Below are 17,726 nucleotides of genomic sequence, written 5' to 3'. Positions count from 1 at the left end.
GATGTAATAGTTCTCACAGGGATGACTGACTATGACCAGGTTTATCAAGTCATCACTAAGAGAAGATTCTACAAATATTCATGTATGATAATGTATTGCAACAAATATATTCCAATTTCAGGTTCCTGACATAATTACAACCTTAATTAAGCCTTAACATAATATGGTTAGGAGAGAAAGTAAGTAATTAAATGGCATTAGGTAATAAGGTCACATTATAAATATATTTCAATATGCTACTTTTTTGTGCTTTGACAAAATTGACTAACATGGTGTCCACGGTCTTGAATATATGAAATGTCAATCATTTCATAGCATTAAAATGACTTATTTCTGGATATTGAGAATTTGGCCACTGAATATTTGACTGAGAAACCATTGATTTAAAAGATTTTTGAGACACAACAAAAAAAATTCTGTATGTGTAGAGAAATGTAAAAATAAATAAGCAAAACTGTATGCTGCATATTTTATTACATTTTCTTTTCTTTTTGTTGAATTATTCACTTTCCTCCTACTTTCAAATTTCTTTATCACCCTTTAAATCAAAGATATACCACCCTTCCAACAGGAGTGAAGAATGTAGTAGATGTAGAAAGAATCACTAACGAAATAATAAAGTATAAACTAGGTAAACACTTAAGAGTCTAAATGAATCTAACACAGGGCAGTGTTCGAGCAAAGTAAGGCGTCACCTAGTGTTGACCAATCATAGCATCCCTCAAGAAGCAGTACTAGACTACAGATTGGAAGGTTGAATAGAAGTTAACCAGAAACGATGAAGACAGATGACCATTCAAGGGATAAAAGATCATAAAAGAACAAGTAAAACGCTTCTGAGAAACTGAACAAACACTGTATGCTTCACATGTAGGGAAAAGAACAAAGAGCAAAGTGAAAATAAGATCCACCCTAATCATGATCGTGCTGACTAGTTTTATGTCAACACGACACAAACTATAGTCATTGACAGGAGGGAACTGCAATTGTGGAAATACTTCCAATGAATCAGGCTGTGACTGGACAAGAGTGTAAGACTTTTTTTTTTAAATTAATGATCCATGACTGTTAGTGGATTCACTAATGAGATCAGCCCGTTGTGGTTGGTGGTTCTATGAAAGAGCAGGCTGAGCAAGCCACGAAGAGCAAGTGAATAAGCAGCACTCCTTCATCGTCTCTGTATTCACCCCTCCCTAGAGGATCCTGCCCTGCTTGAGTTCCGGTCCTGACTTTCTTTCAGGATGAACAATGATGTGAAAGAACAAGCAAATAAATCCTTTCCTCCCCAAGGAAGGTTGCTTTGGATCATGATGTTTCATCACAGCATGTAACCCTAAGACAAATTTTAAGATTAGAAAAAAAAATCTCATAATGATCACTACTGAATTTTAAAATGCGTGGGGGGTGGGGAGAAGATACACGCAAAAAGCAGTAAGCTTTGCATTTCTTTATAGATTCTACATTCGCATGCTTCAAAGGTAAAACTAGGCAAAACTATGCATAAAGCTATATATTATATTTTAAAGCACGTTCCAATAAGATCTAGCTTTAGATTGGAGAGGGAAATGGAGGAGAGTGATTCTAAGAGATAGATAATTGAGCGGTAATTTCTAGAGGCATTTTTTGATGGTTTGGATAGGTATTTAGGAAGAAAATGTCTGAATCAGTCAGAGACTTCTGGCCAATAAGATTATCCCAAACATCATTTTCAAATTAACATTCCAGTAGTGCAGGTTACAGTAGAGTAATTTAAGGGTGACGGCATTTCCACCATTCTTTTACACACATGCACTATTTATATACATTTTTCAAGAATGTGTGAGAGCATTTAAGGCCCCAAAGAAAACTCTCATTTTTTTTAATGTTAGTTATTCAATGAGATGAATTATTTATAAAATTAATATGTTTAATTCTGTGGGGAGCGGGTGTGGCGGCAGTCCCAAGATGGCGCCCGGGACTGCAGCTAAGTCTCATGACTAGCACCTGACTTCCTCACAAAATTCTACTAAAATGGACAAATGATATTTGATACTATCAAAGACAATTGGCTGGGGCAAGGTAAATGGCTCAGCAGCTAAGAGCCTTTCGCAGATGAGCTAGATTTCATTCCCAGCACCCACAGGGTAGCTCACAATGGTCTTAACTTCCAATCGCAGAACCTTATGCTCTTTTCCTTCTTCTGTGGGCACCAGGTGTGCCCATTGCGTAAAGACATAGTTAAAGGCAAATACTTAACACAAGAAAGTAACTGGAAATGTTTATAAGAAAAGAGGCATTATTAAGACATTGCTCCACTGCCATAGCAGTGAGAAAAAAAACTCAAGAATTTAGATAAATTCGATCATTTTTTTAATTATTATTTTTCAGCATGGGTATTTTGCCTGTGTTATTTCTGTGTGCCACATCCATTCTTGGTGCTCAAGGAGGCCAGATGACAATGTTGGATTTCCTGCCACTGAAGTTACAAACAATTGCAAACTGTCATCTGAGTGTTGGGAACTGAACTCAGGTCTCATGCAAGAGTAGCCAAGGCACAACCATTAAGCCTTATTAGTATGGCGGAGTTTTTAAACTCAGCCTTTGCAATTCATCCTACTCTCACTCACTGTGCTCTCTACTCAATTATGTAGAGTATGATCCCCTCCCCCAAAATAATAACGTTAACTTCTCACACTAGCAGACATTCAAATAGAAGCACCACTCCCTTGAGATATGACACATTCAATGGTAAGTGCCAATAGAATATTTTCATCTCATCATTCAAATTTTATCCTCTAAGGGATCAGGGGCTTCCTATACCATCTGTTAATTGGAATGAGAACCGATTTCATAGTGGTCTAAGTTAGCCTCCACCTACTCCTTTAAATAACATAAATGATCAGTAGATTGTTGCCTTAAAATGACAATACGCAGTTAAAGAAGTTACTTATAAACCTTTTACCTATATTTTATAATGAACTACAGTCAACATTAATTAGTTGATTTTTTTCATATAATTACATATGACCTCCCCATAAATGAATGTAACTGTTCAAAAAAAAAGTACTAGACCATTTACATAAATCTAATCAAACGAACTATGTTTCACTACTCCAAAAACTTAGAAGGATTTAGACGCACAATGTCCATTTGACAACATTCTTAAGTGTATATGTGTGCATTGGTATGTAGATGTGTATCAAGAACTTACATTGAAAAATAACTACATAATTAGTTATAGGAAATAATGTAAAAGTCCTAAAATAGGAGCTCGTACTGGAAAAGGAAATGTTAGTACGTGCAAGAGTTTTTGAGAAAATTAATAATCCAGCTTCATTGACTTTGCCAAGTAAATGATACTGTTTTGTCTCTCTCAATGTTTAATGAATTTAAAGTCAAGCTTGAGCAAACTAGAAGGGTTAGTACACATAAAAGGGGCTTGGGAAACAAGAACAGTTATGAAAACAACAGACGGTTCTGCTCAGCATCGGATTCTCTCCTCAGTCAATACACATGAACCCCTTGTTATTACTTAAAATTAAGATATCACGAGAGCACACATTTTCAAAGGAAAAAAAATATGCCTTCTTCCTCATACACTGTTCTCTACCTTGGCATGAAGTACTATCTTGTTTCAAAAAGCCATTGATAAATATCCAAGTCTGAAAGGGCAACTTAGCACACTGTAAGCAAAGTGAGAGAGCATTTTCAAATGAACGAGGAAGCATGCATGATCAAGTTTCAATTTAAAAGAAAAATTAAAGCAGAAAGAAAAAACTCCCCAAGTGCAAATTGCTTTGAAATGACCTTTCTGTATTGGCTCTGTCTCCAAACAGTTATTTTCATGGGGCACTGGTTATTATGCATTTAAAATTGATCTATAAATTTCGAAAAGCAAGCATATAATTGCAACCATATGTAAACAACATAGTAAGCTAAGACCTGCGAGATGACAAATGTTTTTTGTTTTTGTTTTTTGGTTTTTTTTTCTGAGAAGTTCATATTGCTGAACCTACTTGCGAAGAATTTTTAAATGGCAGTTAAAAGCATGCCAGGACAAGATTTTTTCATTTGCATTCTGTACAGCAAAACAAGGATAGACAGCAACTTCATGAACGAAAACCACAGTGGTAGATGGACAACAGCCCTACAATGGATGGCGGCAAGCTATTGTCTTTGCCATTCTAAAAGAAAAAAAAAACTTCTGTGAATAAGAGGAATATAAAATTCACACGGAGAGTCAGACACTCTCTGAGCATTAATTATGTATCGTCAGTAAAATCGTGCATTAAATCTTTCATCATTGCTTGGAAACTTTGATATTCAGAGAAGAAATGAAACTTGAAGAGAAATACTCTCCAGAAAAGTAAAAGATCACTTCTAATCACTGGTGGAAACACATATGCATGATCCAAGAGAAGTGAGAAGCCCTCACAAATCCACAAGCAAAGGCTTACCTTGACAGGTACCATTTTTCTCTTCATATCCGGCCTTGCACATGCATTTCCCGATGGGAACCAGCCACTCCCCTTCAGCACTGCAATGCATTTTGGGAGGATCGTCTGTCACAGAATGGTTGACGCAGGAGCCTGACACCTCTAGCAACTGGGAAGAATCTGCTCCAGTGATCGTGTCAGGGAAAACAGCCAAATGTCTAACTACAGAAGGACATTTTTTATAGTAGACACGGACAGAAACCAGAGCGATGCAAGCACCGACATCTTGGAAAGCAAGATAAAATCCCTTTTTGCTCAGAGGTCCTACATCTCTGACCTCCGTATTCAGCTTCATGACCCGGTCTCCAAGGTCAAGTTCGGTGAAGCTCTCATCAGCAGCAATGGTATCGATCTTGATGTACTGGTTCTCTTTGATATTTCTCCCATTCTCATCATCCGACTCAAAATAATACATGTTAAAGGTCTCCTTGCAAGTCCCCAGTCCTCCAGGAAGGCTGTTGCAATCCCTCAGAGTAAACTTGAGTTCAATAAAAATTCTGGAAGCACCTTCGTTAGAGATCCAACTGGTCAACAGCCAATTATTCTGATTCTGTTCCATAACTTTGCACACTTGATAGGTGTGGATGGGGGCATAGTTTTCATCAACTTCACCAATCTCTTCCCACTGCAGACGATAAAATAAAAAGATTTTTTTAAAAAAGATGGAAACTTAGAATGTAAACAGAAAAAAAAAAATCACAAAAGTCATAAAACCTAATTTATCCAAAGAAATATGTTTCTTCATATTGAAATAACTCATATAAAAAGCTTGGGGAGAAGAGACTCACAGAAAACAATTTTCTTTGATTTCCTGAATTTCATGTTAGGGATTCAGTCTGTGGTCTCCTATATACTAAAGCATTTACTCTCCAACTATCTATTTCTCTACATACCCAAGTGTTATGTAAATTACCAGACTAGCCCACAGGTGGGAAAATTAGGAATAAAATGGCTAAAGAGGAAAAATGTATATTTTTAGAAGAAAAATTTAAAAATAGCTATATGTATAGTAAATAAAGTAAGGAAAATGCAAGTATTCGGAACAAAAATAAGTGTTGGCATTTAGTCTAGGCTCCGCCCCACAGTTATGCCTGCCTGAATGCTTGCCCCCTCCTCACTCTCTTGCTCTCTTCCTCTTGCTTTCTCCTCTTGATCCTGCTCCCCTTCTCTCAGCTTTCCCCTCCCCCTCTCTCTCCAAGTGCTCAAGGTTGATCTCCTCTCCTCTCCTCTGCCCTCCCCTCCCCTCCCCTCCCCCCCTTCCCATCTGTCTTTCTCTCAGCTCCCCTATTCCATACTAAACAGTCCTGTGGCTGGTCCCTTGGAGGGAAGGGATGCTTCAGCCTGGGCCTGGAGAAATACTACTCCCTTCCTCACATCATACCAAAGTCCACGAAACATATCTCTGGTTTCTCTATCTTTTTATAAAACACAACGGTAAGTCTATGAGTAAGATTAAAATTATTGTTTGGATACTTTCTAAATGGTCTAAAAATTTGTTCCTAACCCACAGAGCTATATGGTTGATATTGGCTCAATGAACGGTTACCTAGCAACAAAATGAAGACTGCTCATGTACTGATCTACCTGTAGATGAGTGGGCCCCTCGGCCCTCATCAGAAAGCTTCTTGTAGTAAAGGGTAAAGGACACAGAGACCCGCAACTGAACAATGTGCAGAAAGTTAGGGATTTGCTACTAAATAGATGTTATTGTTGTTGCTGTTTGTTTTATCAAACCCTTTCTCCCAAGGGTATGCAGAAGAGAAGGCAGGGAGATGGAAAGAGTCAAAGGTAGTGGATGGCTTCAAGGCAACAATTTCCGTACATGATAGGAGGACGCACATATAAACTTACAGAGGCTGTGAGGGCATGCATAAGACCTGCACACCTTCAAACCAAAGTCCAAACGCTGAGAAGAGGAAGAGGGCACAAACACCTCCCTTAGAAGAAATTACTTGGCAAGTAATTTTCCCTTCTGGGAAAGGGAAAATCTGTCTGATCCAATGGAGTGTCACCTTGCAAGGGAAGGTAGTCCCCACACCCAAGAATGATTGGACAACACAAAACAGACTTGTATCTTCCTTCCTCCCTCCTCCCTCCATCCCTTCTTTCTTTCTTTCTTTCTTTCTTTCTTAAAGCAGTGTGGCTTTTTGTTTCATTTTGTTTGTTTGTTTTCTCTTAATTTGTTTGCTTTGATTGTTGATTGCAGATTTGGGGTGCAGGAAGAGAGAAAGATACAGTAAACAAGGAGGTGGAGAGGATCTGGAACAAGTTGGGGTAATGAAGAGAGATCATTAATTCAATTCATGGAGAAGATGCAGTGAGGGCCTTGTCCTTTCTTTTCCTTTCTAGAGTTCTGCACGGGAAAGCAGGTTTTCTCTGCCACATACCTTGCCAGCACCACTGAATCACCCCAGGGCCAACAAGCAGAGGGGCCCAATTGATTAAAGACCAAATCCATTAAAACTGCAAACTAAGATTTAACTTTTCCTTTTATGACTTAACTATGTGAGGAATTTTCGAAGTAGTCACAAGCTAACAAGGAAAATAAAGTTTAACTGGAAGAAAATATAATTTTAAAACAGAAAATGGGAATAAAGAACAGACTCACACAAAATAAAGATTTTACATTTGAGAACATAGTTATTTATTTAATATTTCAAAGTTGCAGAGGATGCATAAATATAATAAAATTTGAAAGAAAATCTATTAGTTCAAAATGAATAATAGATATTTAATTCATCGAAAATTTCACTAATTTGAAAGCTAAACAGGTGTTAATTGATTTATCCATAGCTCAGGGAATGATGCAAATTAGAGATAAAAATCTATATATTTGACCAGGGTTATTTTTGTCATTTTGCATATTAATTGTGTTCCAAAATGGAATGATATTTATTGTTGTACTTTCTATTTACAACCATCCTAACATTCCAAATGTACACTATGTATGACAGTAATAAACAGTCTTAAGATAAATTCCAAAACATAACTTGGACAAACAGGACTTACAAATCACTTATTTTCACTAAAGTCTTTAGAGAAATGTTAACACATTTCAGAAAAGCCCACTATAGACTGTTTTTAAGACACCAGTTAAGTTAAAGAAATTTTATAAAGTTGTACTGAAACTACATACGCTCTATATAATTAATTATATAATTATACTCTATACAACTAAATTTTTAATATAATTAAAATGTATAGCCAGCAATATATAACACTGACTTTCAATAAAGAGGGAAAACACAGCTTTAGATACTGTTTATGACTCAAAAATCTCAGAGAAATTAATTTCTATAGATGCGAAATTAAGCCTGGCATTTTGTTTTCATTCTGTTCAGTTCACAAGAACATAGAAAATGTAGAGTGGAAATAAAACTCACACTTCAGATTGCCTACCTTAAACGTCTAGCTGCCATTAGACAGACACATGTAAGAGGTGCTAATGAGAGAAAACTGCTGAGTGGCTCAAATTCACAAGAGAAACACACAAATGTCTCATCATGACAATAACTTCCACAGGTTTGTGTGATCCAGGGTCCAAGTTCTTTCATTCCGCACCATTTTTCTCTCTTTAAAAGGAATTATCAACTTTGCTACTGACTTTACTGAAGCTAATTGGTCATCCAACAAACAAAAAAACCCTGCTTATATATGCTTTAACAAGAAAATTGTCACTTTATTACTATAAATCACTTTATCATATCATAATTAATATTCCAGTAAAAGAACAATAAACAAATGGTAAAGAAAAAATCAATTTACCATATTATCAATTGAATAAGTGTGTTTTATATTACTAAAAGAAAATAAAACATTGATCAACAAAAGAAAAATCAAAATAATATTGCATAAATATTTATCTTACCTTATGATAACCTTTCTAATAAGACAGAAACTTTTTGATCATTTGCCTTCAAATGCTTATAGAAGACTTGCTTCTAGTTCATATATTACCACAAGGTTCAGAAAGATAAGGTTACCAAGTAAATTAATGGAAAATATAAGGGTCCTCGAACATTATAAACCAAGGCGGACACAGCCCTTTCAAGTCAAGAACAAATGCTAGGTGTATTGGACAAGGCAGCTGAGCACTTCCTGCTCCCAATTTCAAAGCATGTGCATTAATGCCATAGTCCTCAAAATCATTTCAATTAATGGAAATAAAGTATTTAAAATCTGTTGTTACAGTTTTATTTATATATACTTTTAAAAATAATACTGGAAGCTTATAAAGTACATTGCAAGGACAAAAACGAAGACGTTAAATGTTGTAGTAAATAAATAAACAGACAAACAAATAAATAGAAATATTCCAGTCAAGGATTGTAGATATCTCATACCTGTCCCCACTTAAATACATTAAAGGATGAGGAAAGTATTTTATTTGTTTTAGATTAAATGTGAAATAATACCCTTAGTTTTTTGATAGCTTTATGTCTTTTAGCATAAAGAAATGATCTTGTTATTCATAGAAAAAGGTATGATGAAGAAACAAACAAATAAAGTAAAATAAAGACAAAACAAGCAATATCCTTCAGCAAAACCTAGGTAAGGGCTACATAAATTTCCAGTTACTTTTACAAAAGATTTATCAAGGAGATTACAGTAATCTTGTGAAAGATATAGAAGACAATCTCTTTTCAGTTTTTCTGGATGGCCTACGATTCTGTGGTTCAGAAAAATACCCAGTGAGAAGTCTGTGGATATTGGAAGGTCTGACTGAAGAGTGTGGACAAGGGGCAGTCTCAGCAGTTCAGACAAATCTCTACAGTGTATACTCTGTGTTTGCAATAATTTAAGTCACCGTTATACAGATTAGGTTGGCATGGCATCTCTCACAAATGCTTATAGATTCGTCTCTTTTCTCAGGCCCTGAAAACTTTGAGAAATTTGCATCCCTGTCTCACACCTGATCACACCTCCCATGTCAGCCAAACTCAGTTTCCTGAGTCACCGATTTGTATATGTGTCACACACTATTCTTTTTCTCCCAAAACTTCCTTCTGTCTGTTGGCACGGATCCTCTAAGCTTCTTGCCTGGTATACCAGCTGTCCCTTCTGCTTCACACGGCTCTCCTTTCCAATCCATCAGCACACATTCTTCTTTTTCCATTAATACTTGAAAATACTCAGGACACAGAGTGTAGGCTATAACCTTCCTTTAGACTGTGTTCCCAATTGCATACTAAGAAGCATTGTGTGAATGGAATTGACTCTGACCTTAATGCTATCAGGGTTATAAATCATTCAGTTCTGTTTTTATTATTTTATTTCTATTTATCTTTTTTTTTGCTGTATCAAGCAATGAATCAATGGAATTAAGAAAGAGTGCTAAAGAAACTTCATAGTCAACTTCTGGATAGAGATGCTAGACTATCTTTGACAGAGGAAAATCGTGCCTGGCAGTTCAGGTTTAGTCCTAAGTATTCTGATCTTTAAATATATAAACTGGAATCCAGCCACTGGCACAGTAGTTCTGCAAACTAAATTGAGAACTGAATCTGTCTACTGTCACCAGTTAAAAATGTTAATATTCCGTTTTTGTGAAACAGCATAAAGAGCCTAAAGATTAGATTACTAAACATTTCAAAAAAATAGAATATTTGAAGACCAGAAACAAAAAAATTATAAACACACATAAACACAGTACACAATGGACAAATTTGTCTGGGCAGACCAAGCTGACTTCCAGGGCATACATCTTCCTTTCATCTGAGAGTGACTTGGGGAACACACCAGTTCAGTGTACAAATAACTACTTCAAGAAACCATGCTACTAAATTTAGTTACCATATACTCATAATAAATCCTTTTTGTATATACAAAACAAATGTGTTAGAATTGAAGCCTTTCTATCCTAGTGTATGCAACCTCAGGATCTACAGTGAAAACATTAATGTCAAACATTCATTCATATACCACTCCTTAATCTAAAAGTTCTACTAATTGGAATTATAATTCACTGTCTTTATGATTTATATTCTGATGAAAACAAAAATATGTTTTCCTAAAAATTGTCCAAATTCTATAGGTTCAAATCATAAAATGTATGAATTTAGAACATTTGAGAACAAATGTTTTATTTTGTAAAATGTCGACTTGTGTGTGTACATGTATGTGCATGCTCTCATGACTTTGCATACCACAGTATATGTGTGGATGTCAGAGGACAACTTTCGGGAGTCAGTTCTTTTATTCTATCATAAGTAATTTTGAAATCAGCTATAGGTCAACAGTCTTGATAAATGCACTTTTATCAATCTAGCAATCTTGCCACCCTAACACCAGTATTTTTATTAGAATTCTAAATATTTATTTAAATATATTCTAATGCTACAATTATTCTAAATTTTATGATTTTAGCATTGCCTATTGGCCAGTTGGATAATGCTTTACCAATAGTACATTTCATAGCTTACTTTAGGTTCTTTATCCATGATGTCAAAATTTAAAACTATTCAATTTTTGTCTGATGAGATTTATTCAGTATTAATTAAATGCCATTTTCTTTTTTCAATAAGCAAGTACTAGTCTATGTTTAGTATGTTTTGTTCAGTTTAATGATATTATCATCTGAGATCTTGAAGCTTGAGGTTTATTAAAAAGAGTAAAAAAAAAAAAAAAAAAAAAAAAAAAGAGTAATATCTCCCATGAACCCAAACATGTATTAAGAACCGTGTGAATGGGTATTCAAATCTGGATGCCATGCACATTCCCATTGTGAACCACTGAGTCTCAAATATATTTCCATATCCCTCAGAAATATATTACTCTCATATATAGTTATTGTAAGATTTCTGTTTCTGAATGGAGTTATTTTCTAGGTAGATATGTCAAACCTCCATGAAAATGTTTTGGGTTTTACCCTTATTTGTATATTATTTATTACAATGATTTATGTCTTTATGCATGATTCATTGGTATATATAAATATAAGTATATATTTATATATGTGTGTATGTGTACATAAGTATGTATTCTATATGTATATATTTACATATATCCTGTTATCTTTAAGTGAGTAAAATTGGGCTAGATAATTTTAAATTTTGACACAAATTGCTTCTTGTGGGTTATAAAAATCACTAGCAATTTATCCACTTTTAATAGTACATAGAACAAATGTACTGTATCCCTTTTTCAGAGGCTCAAGCTTATGGAAGTAGATAGAGTATCAGAGCCTGAGAAAGTGGGTGACTATTAGAAAAATGTCTTCTGGACTCAACAGGACAGCTGAGTATATGAACACACAACTACCATGACAGCATGTCCAAGAAGAGAAAATCACAGCACTGAGATGTGAAGTCAGGACATATTCCTCCCACTAACAGTGGAGTGATGGGCAGTTGTTAGATTCTGTGAGAGTAAGGGTGTTTTTTTTGTTTTTTTTTTTGTTTTTTGTTTTTTTTTGTTTTTTTGCCTACGAATGTAGCCCCTAATAAGTCTATGACCATCTAGTGGAAGGTAAAAACAAGCAAACAAACTCCAAGAATATCTGGAGCGCACATTGGCCTTGATATGGGGAAAATCACAAAAAAAAAAAAAGTGAGAAGGGCAGAGGGTCAATAGTAAGAACTTTTATGGAGGGATGGTGAGCACAATTAAAACTTGTGTGGAATGAGCGAGGAATTAATAAAATATTTTGAAATATCTTTTTATTTCTTGTTAGGCCATTTGTCTACATGTTCACATGATCCAGGGCATTCAATCCAAAACATTTACTCTGAAGGTGAACTAGACATATTCTAGAAGGATAAGCAACAGAGGTATATAATTATGACTAATGGTAGAAAAGTGTGCAACTTAGTGCAAATTGGGGAGGAAATGGTCTATTTGGTTTACACTTCTATATCTTAAACTATCACTGTGGAAAGTTGGGTGAAACTCAAACAGGATAGGAATGGACGTAGGAGCTGATGCAGAGGTCATGTAGGACTATTGCTTTCTGGCTTGCTTCCATATCTCGCTCAGTCTTCTTTCTTATAGAATCCAAGAACACCAGTCCTGGGATGATATTGCTCACAATAGGCTGAGCCCTCCGCTATTAATCATGAGTTAAGAAAATACCTTACAATCTTACCTACAGAGTGATATATGGAGCTATTTTCTCAATGGAGCTTCCGTCCTCTCTGATGACTCTAGTTTGCATCAAGTTGAAATAAAACTTCATGTAGCCCAGTGAGGCATTAGGCTACTGTGATTTTCTTGTATATCTCTTGCTACTTAATGTATTATAATTGATAACAACTCATTTCTCATTAGGAAATTAAAATGATTACTGAGTAAAAGTATCTCGATTTCAAGTCAGTAGGCATTCCTGATGACTTACCCAAATGTTCAAACTACAAAGAGTAAAACAGGGGTTATGTTTGTCTTGGATCATAATTTTTCGAAAAACATTGCATTGCATACATAATCCTTGTATGTGTGGAGAGCTCACTGCTTTCATAGCAGAGAAAGAAAATAGTTGTGACATCATTATACTCTTTTACCCAATCATAGACCTGACTACAAATATTTGTAAATAAGCAGACAGAACATAAGCAAGTCATGCTAATAACTGCCAAATTCTCTAAGATCATAATTCAGATTTACATCACTGTCTCTGTTTTCATTGGAGCCATGATTTATTTTACTTTTCTAGATTTATTCATTTTACATATATGAATGTTTCCCTGCATGAATATATTACAATGTGTGCACTTCTGTTATTTAAAAAAAAATCAGAAGAGACTGTTGGAGCCTCTGAAATGGAAGCTACAGAAGGCTGAACCACCATGTGTGTGCTGACAAATAATCCCAGATACTCTACAAAATGAACAAGTTTCTTAATTGTTGACCCATCACTCCAGTCCTAAGGGTTAAATTTTCAATGATAAAATATAGATTCACCCATCATAACTTACCAAGGAAAGAGGAAACTTTTCACTGCTTAAAGAATCAGATATTTTCTTGTCTCATAAAATATAAGGAAGAGTGTTAGTGATAGAATTAGAATTCTGTAACTATAGCCACAAAACTTTCGAAGTTTACTGACTTTTGGCAACTCAGCAGGCAAAAGAAACATCTTTGATTAATGAAGAAACTCAAAAAAGAAGTTTAGACATAAAAATATAACACAGCATTTCTGTTTCACAAAATTAATCTCTCTAAATAATTCTAGTTCTTTGGTCAAATAATTATGATAAAATGTTCAAAGTCTATTAAAAATAGCTTGAATACAAATGTTGTCTTTTTCTGAAGTAATGTTAGTGGCAAAAAATAATCTCTCAGCCTGTAGAAGCTTGAGTTGCTTGAAATATCTTTAAAATTCATGAATATAATGTAATAATGTTGTTAGAAATGACTCAATTAATTTTCTATATATAAGTTAAAACTGAAATTGATTATTTTATTGCCTATGGACATGTGCAAATATTTTTGAGCTCAGATTTAATTCGTTATAGAAATAAAATTATTTGAGAAAAACATTTAGCCTTTGAAGCTTGTATGAGAATTTTCATAGGGAAGTTCATAAGTAACTGAGTAATTATATGCAACAATACATGTGAATGACCAAGGAGAATTTCTTATCTCCTTGAATGCTTTATTTAGCAATTATCCTTTATTTATTATTTATTATCTAAGATGAAAAGAAACCAGTTATAGATACAAAAGCTCCACGGGAGTAGTTTGTAACAGAAAACAATTATAAGAAGAAACTTTCTTTTTTCTTTTTTTTTTTTTTTAGTATTTCTTCAATCATTTTTTACAGTCCAATGATTATCCCCCTCCATCCCATTCCTCCTCCCCAGTCTCCAAGAGGATGTCCCCACCCATCCTCACCCCACCCCAACCCATGGCCTATCTACTCCCTGGGGCCTCAAGTCTATTGAGGGTTAGGTGTGCTTTCTTTCACTGAGGCCAGACCAGGCAGTCCAATGCTATCTATGTATTGGGGTCCTCATACTAGCAAGTGTATGCTGTCTGTTGGTGGCTCAGTGTCTGAGAGATCTCAATGGTCCAGGTTAATTGAGACTGCAGGTCTCCTATGGGGTTGCCATCCTCTTCACCTTATTCCTGTCTTTCCCTAATTCAGCTACCAGGGTCCCTGACTTCAGTCCATTGGGTGGGTGTAAGTATCTTCTTCTTTCTCTGTCAGCTACTTGTTGGGCCTCGTGGAGTGCAGCCATGCTAGGCTCTTGTCTGTAAGCACATCTTGTCTGTAATAGTGTCAGGCCGGGAAGCCTCCCCCTGAGCTAGATCCCAAGTTGGACAGGTCACTGGACTTCCTTTCCCTCAGTCTAAGAAGAAACTTTTATATCTTTGGTGGCTGAAGAAATCATTCAGTAGTAGAGAACTTGCTTATCTACCATGAACAGAATCCTGTGGCTCTGAACTTGATTTCAAGTGCCATAAAGAAATTTAATGCCCAAAAGGAAGTTTATGATTTGATCAAGAAGCCCACTTCTTAATGAAATTGTATGATAAATATAATATAAAATCTAAAATTAAAAACTAAGCATCATATATGAAATTATTCCACTTTTAAGGTAAATATTAAATAGTTTAATGTATGCAATGGTAAATATTTCATGTATATTTTAATAATGAAAACCTGGAATTCTTCCTTGAAAAAAAATCTTATTAACAAAGACAAATTAGAACATAGTAGCTTGTCAATAATAATTTTGGAAGACAAAATGGAATTAAGTATGAATGTCTAATATTAACAAACTAATAAACTGAGTAACATCTTAAATGATCTCATCAGCACCCTATTAAAAAGCAACCCATTATCTATGGTGCATATTATCAGATTTGTCAGCAACTTTGTTCCATGGGTTATAATTTCACAAGGAGCAGCTTAAGTCAAATAGGATTATAGAACACTGATTTAGTTCTCTGTGACAGTAAAACCATGTTGAGGGTGTCTTCAAACTGCAGCTTCACAGCATGTGGTTTCTAGTACATGATGCCAAGAGACAGCCAAACAATTGATATCAAGTGGAACAAATTATCTCTGTTGTATCATTATAAAAGTTTTTATAACCACTGAGTCCATAACTTTCTTAAAATGTCCGTGATCTCAATTATATATGTACTTAAAATGGAGACACACATTTATTGCTGATGTCATTGTGAGCCACTACAGCCATTGTGGAAATCAGTGTGGAAGTACTACAAAAGAATAAACACGTCCAAAGAAATTAGCCGTTCTACAAGAGAGTAAACATGTCCATAGGAATTAGCCATTCCGCACCATAATGTAGAGTACTCCTCACCCGTGTTTATTTTGACACTATTCACTTCAGGAAAGTTGTCGAACTAAACTAGAAACTCCTTACAAATGAATGGACTAGAGAAAGACAGCACATATGTGTAATGAGTTTTCATTCAGAACTAAAGAATTACAAGTTGACATTCACAGGAAAATAGAGCACAAGGCTGCTGTGCTAAATGAAGTAAGGCAGACTCAGAAACACTAATATGCCATGTTTTCTTTAGGCCGAGAGGGATCTAGAAATGTGGGAGTGATAGGGCACAAGGAGAGGGAGAGAGGAAGAGAGAGAGAGAGAGAGAGAGAGAGAGAGAGAGAGAGAGAGAGAGAGAGGGAGAGAGAGAGGCAGAGAGAGACAGAGAGACAGAGAGACAGAGAGACAGAGAGGGGAACTAGAATAGGACGGGGTCTAAAGTTCTAAAGACTAAGAATAATACACCACACATGAGAGGAAAGCAGATGAGAAAACTGTGAAGTAGGAGATGCTGGTGAGAAGTAGAGAAGGAACAAAGATTGAGGCAGTGGAGGCTGAATAAGCACGAGGTATTATCTTATGCATAGAAACACTAAAGTGAAGCGCGTGCTTTGTAAGGCAACAAAAATTAAAATGATTGAAGACATATATATCGTGGAGATTTTATGATCCGAAAGGAGTCTTCATTTCTCAAGACTTCACAGGAACACTGTACTCAAGTTACAGAATAATTACTGGAAAGTGTCGCTCTGTGACCATCACTAGACGGGGAAATCTTCACACTATCCACGTGTGTACATTCTCAATAGTGTGTGAAATTCAAAAGTGGCTCAATCGTTTCCATTAATCTAAATGTTATCATACTATAAAAAATGTAAACAATGTAAGTTCTTTGGAGAAACTTTCTTTTCAAAGTAATGTGAAAAAGAAAAAGGCTATTATAAGTATAATTCAATTTAACAAAGAAAGAAAGTGGATTAACCTGTGGTGTGCTTACTGTTTCAGACAAAACAAATATAATTAACTTCTTGCTATCTTGCCAACAATATCAAACAGATTTCAGCAAACCATTTGCAGCCCTGGATGTTGCATCCAGTCTATGATATGTATCTAAAAATTATGATGCTGTGTCTGCCCTCTGCTTTGTGCTATGCCCTCACTTTTCACTAGATAATATTATACTTTGTAGCCCAGGTCCTGACAATAGCACATAAATCATTTCCATATTCCGCATTAGTCATGTTTCTGTAATCAGTGGCTATTCCACACAAATTTCCATCTTATATTTTTTGTTGGGAAACAACTACATTAAAGCTGTGAGCTTATTCAGGTTTAAGTGATTATAGAGTCATAACAGAGACTCAGCCACCCATTCCCAGGCCACAGAAGGATTAATGAAAAATCCTTAGAAAAGGAGGCTTTCTACTGTCAGAGGGCTGTGCATTCAGCAGCTGCATGTCTATAGGGACAGTATTATTTTCAGACTTTCAACACTTTTCTGCTTGAGATAAAAGAAAATAAGAAAGAATTGTAGGCCCATTGGAAATCTTGTCTCCTCCATTATATTTGCTATGTTTGCTTTTGGCCCCAACAATAACAAAAACAAAAACAACAATAACAGCAACATCAACAGCAACATCAACAACAAGAACAACAACAACAACAACACACACACACACACACACACACACAAATATACTCCTAATTGAGGGAAAAGTAACTGGTTAACGAAAGCCTGGACACGCAAGTTTGAAAGGTCTAGTCATACCTGTACACTTTTAATTCCAAATCTTACTGTTGGTACTTGTATGTTTTTCCCTTTTATGCATCTGCACACATACACCATGTGTACATGCGTGCTGTTATATATGGAGCATATGTGTGTTTCTCTGTCTAAATATCTCTGATGTGTGTGTGTGTGTGTGTGTGTGTGTGTGTTTGAATGCACCTGTGTATTTAGGATGACCTAGGCTGTCTAGAATCATCCTTGATTGCTGTACTACCTAATTATTCA

At 35.5% G+C, this 17,726-nt stretch overlaps 1 protein-coding gene across 10 annotated transcripts in view; it reads right to left on the bottom strand.

Moving 5' to 3' along the window:
- Epha5 (EPH receptor A5) overlaps positions 1-17,726 on the bottom strand; it is a 367,455-nt gene that overhangs the window by 279,543 nt on the left and 70,186 nt on the right. For all 10 annotated transcript variants that reach the window (XM_063273652.1, XM_063273653.1, XM_063273654.1 and 7 more), the window contains exon 3: positions 4,437-5,100. In XM_063273652.1, the coding sequence (XP_063129722.1) occupies positions 4,437-5,100 (664 nt within the window). The remainder of the gene's footprint in view (positions 1-4,436; positions 5,101-17,726) is intronic.

Source organism: Rattus norvegicus, chromosome 14, assembly GCF_036323735.1.
Source record: "Rattus norvegicus strain BN/NHsdMcwi chromosome 14, GRCr8, whole genome shotgun sequence".
Lineage (NCBI taxonomy): Eukaryota > Metazoa > Chordata > Mammalia > Rodentia > Muridae > Rattus > Rattus norvegicus.
Note: the sequence above shows the minus strand (reverse complement) of the source record. Positions and strands in the feature narration are given on the sequence as shown.